The sequence below is a fragment of the Boleophthalmus pectinirostris genome, unplaced genomic scaffold, assembly GCF_026225935.1.
Source record: "Boleophthalmus pectinirostris isolate CB_2022bp ecotype Guang Dong unplaced genomic scaffold, ASM2622593v1 HiC_scaffold_13, whole genome shotgun sequence".
Classification (NCBI taxonomy): Eukaryota; Metazoa; Chordata; class Actinopteri; order Gobiiformes; family Gobiidae; genus Boleophthalmus; species Boleophthalmus pectinirostris.
This window is the reverse complement of record NW_026571036.1, coordinates 22,977,047-22,989,328: the sequence shown is the minus strand read 5'-3', so window position 1 is coordinate 22,989,328 and position 12,282 is coordinate 22,977,047. Positions and strand designations below refer to the sequence as shown.

The window sequence follows — 12,282 nt, the reverse complement described above, 5'->3', positions numbered from 1 at the left end:
TCTTGGGGAAGATATAGTGTGGCAGATGGAGAATGGCTCTTGGGTTTTCGGATTGTCAGTGAAGAGATGAGGTCATTCTGGTGTAATATAATTCCTGTATGATTGGACTGGCTGGTACAATACTGTATACTTGAAGCCTTGCAGATCCGACTCCTGACCAGATTAGTGTTTTGTACAGTAAATTTGATGTAAAGGTTTGTGTTTTGTTTCATTGTCAGAGTAACAAGAGTAATTTCATTTTTAATTTCCAGTGTCCCGGGATACTCAAATACAGATACAAGAAAATAATTGGTTTTCCAAGTACCATCCTAATATCTAAAATTAAACTAGACTTGACAGTGACTCAAACCAGGAGCAGGCTAACCCTAAGTGTACGACTCATTCATTCAATACAAACATGATAAAAAACACAAACCACATAAAAAGATCAAAAGTCTACACAATGAACACATAACATTTAGCAAAAGGGTCACCAGCTATGAGAGAGAGGTACTTTATTGATATTGATTGCTGCAACATTTCCAAGGCGCTTCTCAGTCGCCTTTGTGTCTCAGTCAAAGGCCTCAGTGCAGTTCAAGAGAAGGACTGGTCAGGCATGGTCAGCAGATCTTGTTTCAGGACAGTTTGAGGAGAGGAAGAGCCAAAAGTCTCTCCTTTGTGTTCTGCAGCTTCACAGCAGAGTCCAGGTGGGAACAAGGTGATCACAACAGGAAAGGCCTCCCTCTTACTTGGCTCTGGTGTTTCGGTTGGTGATGAAATGGGCCATTCCCTCTATGTATTTCCACTGGAAGGCCTCAGAGTATTTTCCCTGGAAGGTCTTCTGCCATATTTGCTCCATGGATACGGGAAAATCAAACAGTTCATTTCACACAATCCAACACTCCCTTACTTGTGTCCTTTGAACTGCACATGCTGAACTTCTTAGTTGGTTAAAATCCCATGAAACAATACATTTCAAAAACCACTCCGTTGCCATGGGACTAAAGCTGAAGTGTGTGTTATATATCTTTTTGCAGAAACATCTGTACCATTCATTTAACGTCTATATCTTTTTACACTATAATGTTGATAATTATTTCCCACACATACAGTAGGTTTATTTCTCTGCATGACTCCACATTGGCCTTCATTCTTACTGCAAATCTTCAATATTTTTTATGGTGTCCCAGTCTTCTCCATCAGGTGTCTTTGAGGGATAAGGACACTTTTAACCAGAGTCTACAGGAATCCACCTCCCTAATCCAATCACATAAGTGCTCTGTCTTCATCTCCCCATCAATCCTAATCCTTTTTGCCATTTACCAGAATCCTCAGAGTTATTGCTCAGGTTTCTCAGACTTTGCTGAATGTTACCTGTTTTGATTGTTAATGCCAACAATAAATATATGTTTACATATAGATAAATACCAAAGACATGGACAGTCAGTACATATGCCATTTTATACACTGTAATATGTATGTAATATGGCAATGTTGTATTTAGAACAGTGCAAGTAGCAGAGGAATTTTGGTTAGCTTTAACTGTGAAGATTGCCAAGGATAGGGTGTACTATACATGTCTTTAATGATAACACAAATTATGCTTTTGGAAAAAGTCTTTTCCTTTGCACTGACTTGATTTCAAGACATGAAAATCACTATTGATGAATATAGATTCAAAAACCAATACAGTCCAGCAACATCGTAATGTTATATTTTAATAAAAGCTAGCATTTGTTTTGAGAGACAGAGGTCTCCCTTTATACTTACAGAAGCATCCTCCAGTGAATTATTCACCTCATTGACCTCTCTTTAATTTGTTTTCTACACCGTGTCATTATATATTTGTTTATTTTTTATGATTTATTATGCTTCAAAATTTTGTGTTAGTGAAGTAGCCTATTTAATTAATTTGTAAAGTCTTTAACATCATCAGTGATATCATTGAGCTTTACATATTCATTAATTTTGTCTCTGCATCTCTGCATGAACCCCACAGAGATAAGAGCAGCAATAGGAAGATAACACTGAGTTACCCACAGGCTATTATGCACAGAGCACATTTAATCTTTCATAACCAAAAACAAAACCGAAAACAATGAAAAATCTGTATTGTTGTGGGTATAATAAATAATCCCTCCTGTTGTTGCTCTCTTTCTGCACATAGGTTAGAGTGGTACTGCGTGTGAATCCAGACCTGCCTCAGAGTCCAGGGCCTCCTTCAATTCTTCAGGTCGACTCGTCCCGGAGAAGAGTCACAGTGATGGAGCCGTTTTATAAGGGCCACCCCTACAGCACTCTGACCCTGGGTCGAGACAAGAGCCTGGTCAAAACTTTCAACTTCGATGCCACATACCCACAACACGCCAGCCAGGTAAAAATAAGATACTTGTGCAGTGTCTATATTTAGCTATTTTTTGGTACAGTTAATATTACCTGACCAAACAAGAGTACCATAGACTGTATAAAGAAGTGGACTGAGTGAATGTGACATCACCCACAGTGTTCAGCTCCAGTCAAAAGAAGCTCATGAGGCTAGCAGTTATAGGGGGTGAATTTGGAGCCAAGATTCATATTAGGAATAGGAATTTATTTACAGACAACATAGCAAAATAAAGAGCAGGTTAATACGAACATTTTAAGACCAAAATGACAACGCTCACTGCTGCAATCACAGAGAGAGAGAGAGAGAGAGAGAGAGAGAGACAGAGAGAGAGAGAATGGAGCCAGAAGTGCCCCCATGCCCCTCTTTCTATCCTGTACAAAGAAGTGCAAGATTTAGCATTATCTCAGTAAGTTCAGAAGGCCTTAATTAACAGGTAGATTAGCCAATCAGTAAAACCCATGGTCTGTTAACAAAACAAACATGGCAGCAACAAGCAAATAATTATACACTTATTTTTTTCTAAGTGACAGATGATTAGTTAGCTTACATCCCAATTGCAGAAAATGTCAGTCATTTTAGTAGGCAAGTGTGAATAAAATTACAGACTTAATTAGAGAGCTTTAAAACTACAAATACATACAACATACATCATCATGCATAGACAAATGGAGGATTAGCCAATTGTGCATGTGTTTGGGTAATAGAGTTGACTGGTGTACCCAGACCATAGATCTATTAAAATAACTGGATAGGGTATTGTTTGCTTGTAGCTGCCTCCAGTTGGCATAGTGGCTACTCACTGGAACTTCAGTGGAAAAAATCAGTTCGGCTGAGACAGGATTTTTACTCATAGAACGCAATATAATCACAAACTGCTCATGTTCGACTGACGGGGCACCCACAACTTTCAAAAATGTTGGATTTTGTGGCAATTTTTACCTATTTTTATATCATAAACTTTTTCTCAGCTCAAAACCCTTCAGTTGTCTTAAAAAACGCTTTATAATCGTTAGGTCCGGCTCCACTCTGCTCTAGCTTGTCTCACTCTGATTGGTCAAAGCAATCACGAGGTACACGAGACTGCGCTCCGTGCATGCGCTCGCATGGATTTGTGTGCGCCCTCAGGAGAAAAGAGCTTTACTGCGCATGCTCAATCAGCCCACAGCCACTGGAAATACCTCATTTAAAGGCTAATCTGAAGTCACGCACCTTTGAGCTCGGCCCATTGACTTGAATGGGCGGCCATTTTGAGACCCCAGGGCTTGACCCAGACACTACCATAGACTGTTTAAAGAAGCAGACTAAGCAAGTGTGACGTCATTCATGGGGTTCGGCTCCAGTCAAATGAAGCTCGTGGTGCTGGCGATTACAGGGGAGAACTCTATTAGGAATTGGATTTTTTAAACCATCAAAATAGCAAAAGAAACACACCAGGATCATGTAGAGCAGGTTAATATACAAACATTTTAAGACCAAAATGACAAGGCTCACTGCAGCAGTTACAGAGAGAGGGGCCACAATATTCCCATGTAACTCAATGGAAGCCAGGGTCAGTAGGAGCTGAAAGAGCCTGCATGCGAACTTCCTATTTGGAACATGACGGCTATATAATTCCTTAATTTGCACATCATAATACATAATCTGTTACATACCATGATTATTATAGTGTAGTTTAAATAATTTGAGTTTATCTGAAGGGTAATCTTATAGGGTGTCATACTTAGTTTCTTTCATTTCCTCTTGTTTTCATGTACTATAAGAGCTTACATTATTATTTACTCAGTGTGTGCTCTGTAATCCAGGCATGACCCACTGTTCAACTCCACAGGTTTCACAAAACTGATCTTGTTCAAATTTCTCTCTAACAAAGATCTTCAAGGATTAATTTCAGTTACAAATACAATAAGATTACAACTTTGCCAAAGGGACTAATACATCTTGACACTAGGGAAAGCCATCTTTACAAAACACCCACTCCACTCCTCTCTGATTTCTTATACTGCTTGAATCATGAGCTACCGTTGTTCTTTTGTTACCAGGCTGATCTCTGCGCGGGAGTTTTGCCTGACGTCATCCGCTGTGTACTGAGTGGAAGTGATGGCTGTGTGCTGGCCCTGGGCTGCTCTGATGTGGGTGAGTAACTAGACACAGAGAGGGTCTACGGGTTAACATCCCAAATGAGAGTGCTTTTAACCACTCCCTGCACCCCCACCTCCTCCTCATGCCCCTCCACACCCCTGCATGCCCCACCCCCCTGGTCTGTCCTGCTATACTGCTATCATTTACTTCTCTGTCACTTAAAATCCCTGTCTGTGCACTATGGGAATGGTGCCATCTCGTATCCATCATGATATTCATCTCCGGCCTTTTAATTCTATTGTCTTATCTACCTTCCAGTCTTTGTAAATGGCTGACATGGATCACATTATAGCTATACATTAAATTGTAGTTATGTCAGTGAAAATTAAGAGGAATTGTTGTTTATAAAATGAAATATATACACTGTGTCATGGCTTTAGGAATGCTAAAATATCAGGAATTTGTCATATCAAGTGAATAATTATGTCCAATGACTCATAACTCAAATGTAACCAATTTGTGTGATAAAATATTACTAAAAGCCAGCTTCTTTCATATTTTGGTTTAGTAATATTTCTTAGGTAGAGGTTTAGCTTACATTTTGTTGGTAAATGCTAATATTAACCAAGTTAACCTTTAGAAAAAACCTATCCTCCATCAAGTTGAGCCCTAATGTTAAGACCAATTCAATTATAGGTTACCCTAACTTCTCCTGATGAATACCCATGAAGCCATTTTGTTCATCAGTTGATTAAAATCAATATAGAAATCTGAACGATTAAGCACAGTGTAATTTATTTAAAAAAAAATAGAAAGCGACCTGTTCTGTTTCATCAGCATGTTCACATATTATCCGTTTTCTAAAATGACATCATCTCTGTCCTCCACTTCTCTGTCACCTTTTATAATTTAAATAAAAGCCTGCTCATGAATTATAGAAGTGTTGTGTTGAGAAAGCCGCTCTGACAGACAGCTCAGAATGCTGTAGCAGAATCACATTTTATTTCATTTCACTGTGGCTGGACACTAGGAGCACAGCATAAACAAAATGGGCTGTAACAGGATGCAGTCACAGGGAGGGGAGCACTTAGCAACAGCAACGGCAACTGGACACGCACATCTACAATCGGGCGGTCTCTCCTTCACATGGGCCACTATCGGTATAAAACATGATTGAATTAGCGAGCCAGTCCCAGTCTCAGTATGGCCTGCGGCCAGAGCATATCAATCTCCTACACAGAATACTACTCGCTCAGAGTAAAGGCAGGCAGCTTTAACTGGACTAAACCAATTCTCCTTCACTCATTCAATTAGTGTGTTGGTACTATGACAAAACAGAGTGAAACTGGGCCATATAACTCAGTACAAATGTAGGGCAAAAGAGCAAAAGGTATTAGATCGATCAGGTCCAGAAAGCATATCTACTGTATATGGATGCATAGCAATATGTCATGTCCTATTTTTGGTAAATGGGGTAGCTCAATGGGCATGGATGTTTTTACTTTTTACAGTACACTGCTATAAAAAGCAAGCTTACCACACAGTTTGAGAAACATTGCAATATCATATGGTGTCTAATATTACGTGAATGGCCCAGTTTAAATGATGATGCAAGAACACCAGCTATGCCAGTTATGGGGTAAATAAAGCATCAGGAATAAGCAACAAGCAAGATATCATTATTTTTTGGTAGTATTTTGCATTAATTTTACTCAGAGGAAAAACATTTAAATATATATCTGAACAAAGCTTAGATATATATTATAGTTTATAAACAGAGTTTCCCATTATTTAAATAGACTCTGGTGGCACCCCATAATCTAAAAAAACTACCCCAGAGTCTAAAAAGAACATGGATTAGACATTGGCATAAGAAAATTTGACTTTGATGTCAACCTTGTGTTGTCATTAACATAAAATGTAACTGTTCAGTAAAACCTGCTTGAATATGAAATACAGCCAATAAGTGACATTCAAACTCCACAAATTATATAAAAGAAAATAATTTATATAGAAAGTATTTGTGCCACCATAGTCTGAAAAAAATGTAGGAATGAGAAACACTGAAACTAATGAAGTAATGATGACTAAAAGATCATAGGAATCCAGAATTCATACATTATTCTGGCCATATCCATTGAATTCTCTGTCATATTTAATGTTACTTCAATCTCTCTGTGTTTTGCCCCCCAGGCTCTTGGTCTAGTATGGTGGGCAGTGATGACAGCCCCCAGAAGCTGGGGCTCATTCCTTGCGCCATCTCCTGGTTGTACGCTGCCATCGAGCGACGTAGAGAGAAGACCTGGACAGACCTCAGTGTTTCGGTGTCTGCCTTAGAGCTGTGCTGTGGAGAGGAGGACACACTCAGGGACCTGCTGGGAGAGATGCTACCAACAGGGGGCAGTATACAGGACAGTCCCACAGCGCACATAAAACTGCAAGAGGACCCGGTGTGTGGAGTGCAGGTATGAGCATTACATTTACAGTTAATAGTAAAACGAGACTTAGATTTTTTCATTGAAGTAGGTTTCCAGTTAATAGCTACCTTTTCCCTTTTGTTTAGTAGAGACTGGTCTGAATCCAGGTCTGAAATTACCCAAATGATTCTAGTGAAGGTGTATGCAGTTTAAAAACACAGTGAAGCACTTTTTGAGAGAAGAATTCAGCCTAAATATGCAGGGTGTGTGTTAAACATGTATGAATGAAACAAAACACAACTCCAGGTCTGTTTTAGGTGGGGAAACAATATTATGACATAGATCAGAAAACAGTGTAATATGGGCCCTTTGACAAATTGCCTACCACGTCTCTATCTCTTGTGTCTCCTTTAGGTTCGTAACCACAATCGTGTGAAGGCGCCAACAGCAGAGCGAGCCGCCTCTCTGCTGGATGCCGCCATCACAGCTCGACGTCACACAGACTTTGTCACGTACCTGTCCCACAGCTCCATCATGTTCTTCACTCTTCACGTCCAGCCCCCGCGCACAGAGACCAGCACCATTGGAAAAGGTTTCATACTTAATAGCAATATTTTACTTTATTGGATATAAGTTACAGTCTTAAAGAGGCACTGTGTAACTTTTCCATGGGAGGGTCCTCCACCTGCTTGTCTCCATGGAGAAGTTAGAGCTTTGCTGAGAATGTTGTCCAGCATGGTTTTAAATATATCGGTTTGCATGGAGACAAAAAGGTGGCTACGATACAGGTCAGGACCGGAAAGGCATGCCCACTCAAAGAATGCAATTACACCTTTAATTGTTAAAAAAAAGACAGACAAGTTTAATGGCTGTGGAACATTCCAGGAAAAGCAAAAACTGAAAAGGGCTCAGTGGAGATGTTGATGAATTTTCCACCATCTTCCCCCCAAAAAGTTACATAGTGCACCTTTAATAGTTAAGATAAACTTTTAAGTCCCATTAGAAGTCCCATAACTAATGTACTTTTATATTTTAGTGAGATATAGTTGGTTAAAATGCACTCTCTTCTGTTATCTCAGGTTCTCGTGGACCAACTAAACTGACGATGATAGACGTGTGTCGTGGGATGAGGTATAGCAAAAACAGATATCCATACGCTGAACTGAGCCCCATTGTGCTGTCTCTGCTCAATGGACAGAGGACTATCCCCAACAAGTAAGACGCAAGCATTCACACTCCTGGTTTGGTCCTGGTTTGAGCCCAGTTTAGTCTTGACCTACACTTGGTCCGGTCCAGTTCCTTGTCTATTTCTGGTCTAGTCCAGGTTTAGTTCAGGATTTAGTCCCAATTTTCTTATGATGTTTATGCCAAGTTTTACATCCTTCTTTTGATATACATGAAGTACATTTCTGACACAGAGGAGGATGCATTTTAGTTATACACTTATTTTATTATTCTATGATAAATATAGATTCCACTTTTTATTCTTTGTCTATTGCACTGTATGAATTACATATGACCCCATGCACCATACATACAGCTGACTATTCAAGTATTTTTGTTGTCTTGCTCTTTTATCATGTTGAGTAAGAATAAATCTTCACTAATGAAATGTTATAGATCATTCATTAAAAATGTATTTGGATAATTGTTAATATCCATGTTTGTCCACAGAAGCAGTAAGCTGTCTCTGCTCCTCCGAGAGTCTTTGGGTCACGTGAACTGCCACACAGCGGTCGTGGCTCAAGTCTCAGACTCAGTGTCTCTTCTGGACGAGACTCTGTCCACCATTCAAACCGCCGCCAAAATACGCAGGACACAAAGGAGAGAAGGTACCAAGTCACTCTATGCATGATTTGCATTGTCTTGTATAGGCTTAAAAGCTTCACTCTATGTGTTATGAGTCTGTATAATATATGAGTTTGTACCATTGTCATAATTTAATGACAATTTAAAACAAAGATGATTAATATTTCTGTTATTATTTCACTAATGTGTTTATGATTTTTGCCCCACAGCAGTCTGGGTCCTGCTCACCTCACGCCCGAAGTCTGACGAGAGAGAAGAAAGCTCCTAAAACACTGTCGCTCCGAGCGTTCCACTCCACAGAGGAAGTGGACTCCGACGTGCGCCCTCTCCGTTTCCGTGGTAGACTTTATGATGAACAATCAGGCAGTGAGCAATCCTGCGACACCGTCATTCAAATCGATTCGCGGGGGCTAGTCCAAGCTAATGCTGCACCACGAGTCAACCAACCGGAATTTGTGCCAATTATTCCGTCTTTGCACCCAAGTAAAACTGAGGTAGATGACCCGGAGTTTACAGCTTTGCTCAAAGAACTTCTCAAAATCCCACAGCTCCATGGCGACAAGAAAAAACAGGAAGCTGTGATCGAAACTTTAAAATGTGATACGTTTGCCGAACTTCAAGAGCGCTTGGGTTGCATTGACGGGAGTGAGTTGACAGCAGAAACGTTAAAACTGGTACAAAATGCGGTGAAGTTAGAACCCGTGAAAAATAATGTAGACATTAGGGTTTCAAAGGCGGCGGTATTGAGTCAAACCACCAATCAGAAGCCTGGTGCAGAAGCTGATGCTGCTTTCAATGGAGACAGCTTTCAAAGAGAGGACTCAGGCTTGTATGACTGCGAAGAGTGTAGCGCTGCAAGCTCAGGTGAAGAGTTGCTCAACCAAACACTGACACGAAATGCAACTCGCCACTCAGAAAACCACAAAATTAGCAAGAAAGCAGATGGTCTTAGTGTTATGAATCAGCCCAAAAGTTCTCAAGATCCTGCTGAAAGTTGTGAATGGTACAAACCGGACAAAAGAGCGTCACCAATTGGCAAAAGTAACTCACCATCTACCTCATGCCCCAATTCTCAAACTACAAGCGTGGTCTTAGGGGACATTTTGCCGAATGTACCTTCAACAGAAAACAAAGAAATGAAAGCAACTATCACTGTAACTGTCAAACAACCGCTTGATCAGAAAGGACAAGATGAAATTGTGTTCTCAATGGTAGAAGAGGTTACAATAAGTGGGGGTATGAGTAGCGTTAGCACCACTGGTAATATTATTTGTTTTCAAAATGCCTCACAGAACGGACAAAAAGGCGGAGGTAGCTCACAGCCAATAAGAATAATTAGCAATGTGATGGGGGATGATGCGAATGCTACAACAGAAGCTACTCCAAAAGAAATCGTAAGACCAGAGAAGGGGTCACTACCTTCATTTATAAACCCAATGCTAATGAATACAGACATTGAGGAGGTAGAAGAGAGTGCCAAAAAGGAGAAACATTCAAATGAGATTAAGTTGGAGAAAGAGATAAAGAAGAAAGAGGTCAAATGCAAGGAGCATAGTAAGCCCCTAGAGACAAAAAGTGGTAGTGGTGCAAAGGACGATTCAAAAATAAATTCAACAGACAACAAAACATGTACCAAAATGTCTAAAAGTCCAGAGAAAAGCCAACCCACCGATGCGGACAGTGTCTGTGCCAATAATTCCCCGAAGACTTCCCGGCGTGATTGCCCTGTTGACGAAATCACTCCCCTGAGAACTGGAGTAGCACCTGGTTGTCAAGGCGCTACCACCCCCGTTGTCTTCAAATCAGGAACTTTGCCCAGGGGTTGGCAAGATTCCAAAGTCTTATCCAATGACAGTCACCGGGGCAACCTCAAAGACCCAATAGAGGTGACATCATCCACACCCGGGAGCCCTAGGGTGACAGTAGACAAGTGGGAGGGTCGGCAGTATTCTCACACGAACAAAGATGCAAGTTTCACTCCAAAAAAAGCAATGCCATCCTTGTTTGAAAGCGGTAGGTCCAAGTCGCCTTTCGATGACACAAGTAGACTGTTTAGTGTCAAACTTGAGCAGCTAGTTAGCCGTACAAACTCTCTTGAACGTAACCCAAGAGATTTTCCAATTTTTGAGCACGGCAGTAGCAGTACTAGCTCCAAGTCTAGTTCAAATGGTGCGAGTAAAAGTTATCGTGTTCACAGTGAAGGTGACTACACTTTACCGAGGACTAGCAGGAGCCCAAAGAGGAACGCAAAGCTTGATCAAAACTATGCAACTGTTGAGTATGGAAAGCAGTCTAAACTTTCAGCTAAAGATAAGCTAAAGATCGCTAGCCCCAAAGTTCGTCGACAATCCGCGCCAAGCATCAAGAACATGAGTTTACCACATAAGAATGTTCATCAATCTTCAATCAACCGCAGCGCCAGCCTCTCCCCAGACGGCAAAACTGTTAGCTTTGAGCGCATGTCAACTTTTTTGTCATCTTCTCCTCCAAGATCTCACCAATCTCTTAGCAGGACGCCAAGCCAAAGTTCAACATGTTCCTCTAGTAAATCTGCCATCCAAGGATTTGTCAGTGGTTCAATATCAGAACTCCTAAAAGATCGTTCCGGAAGTCCAAGTTCACTGGATCAAATGAGCACGATCCCATCACCGTACAGCCAAGTCACAGCACCTCGCCTTCCGAGTCCAAATGGCTACGCCAGCGATACGACCAGTGTGTTAAGTGGAGATCTGCCTCCTGCTATGGGGAAGACATCGCTGTATTTCTCCAACAGGAATAGCACAGTGAGCAGCGGATATGGAAGTATGCTCCGGGAGAGGGACAGTGAAGCCAGTGACAGGAGTGGATCAGGGCTCAGTGCTGGGCGCAGCGGGAGGTCCTCCAAAAAGAGAGGCCCCACAGGTAAGTGATCATTTATTTATATTATTATTTGTATACTATTAGACTATCCATGATAAAGGAACACATTTTAAAGGGCTCATAATGTCACAATGTTTCCTCATCACAAACATACCCGGACTTGTGTTTTGTTTCATTCATACAAAAAACCCTGCATATTTAGGTGGAGGTCTTCTCTTAAACAGAAAATACTCTCCTCCACATTGTGATGTCATACTGGAAGTGCTAGATTATGTTTTTAAACAGAAGACACCTGCACCAGAGTCATTTGTATGATTTCAAACCTAGAATTACCTGTCTCTATTGAACAAAAGAGGTAAAATGTAGCTGTTAACATGACAACTATTGCTTCATAACATCACAAGATGGAGCAGGAGATAGAGACAGCCTATTTTTTTTTAATGAGGTTTAATAGAGAGGAACATACATGGTTAGGTTTGAACTGTTAGCTCTATAATGCAAGTAAGATGTCTTACCATAAAACCATAACCACAACCATAATGCACAATGCACAAAGGAAAGTGGGCATCAAGCTACAGACTTTCTGGTAAGTGGGTGAAATGTACATACTGTGCCACTGTCGCTCCCATTAAACTAGATTGCACCAAACAACACATTTCCCTCAGATATCATTGACAAAGACTATATTTTCACCCCCATTTGTTTAGTATTACAAGTGCTGCAATTATGTGTATCTATTATCTTACACAGAAA

At 40.7% G+C, this 12,282-nt stretch overlaps 1 protein-coding gene across 1 annotated transcript in view; it reads left to right on the top strand.

Moving 5' to 3' along the window:
* The window catches only part of kif26bb (kinesin family member 26Bb), a 35,994-nt gene that overhangs the window by 17,154 nt on the left and 6,558 nt on the right, over positions 1-12,282 (top strand). Inside the window, exons 6-12 of the mRNA XM_055149461.1 lie at positions 2,147-2,353; positions 4,405-4,498; positions 6,638-6,909; positions 7,276-7,453; positions 7,941-8,076; positions 8,536-8,690; positions 8,875-11,571. Of these exons, the coding sequence (XP_055005436.1) occupies positions 2,147-2,353; positions 4,405-4,498; positions 6,638-6,909; positions 7,276-7,453; positions 7,941-8,076; positions 8,536-8,690; positions 8,875-11,571 (3,739 nt within the window). The remainder of the gene's footprint in view (positions 1-2,146; positions 2,354-4,404; positions 4,499-6,637; positions 6,910-7,275; positions 7,454-7,940; positions 8,077-8,535; positions 8,691-8,874; positions 11,572-12,282) is intronic.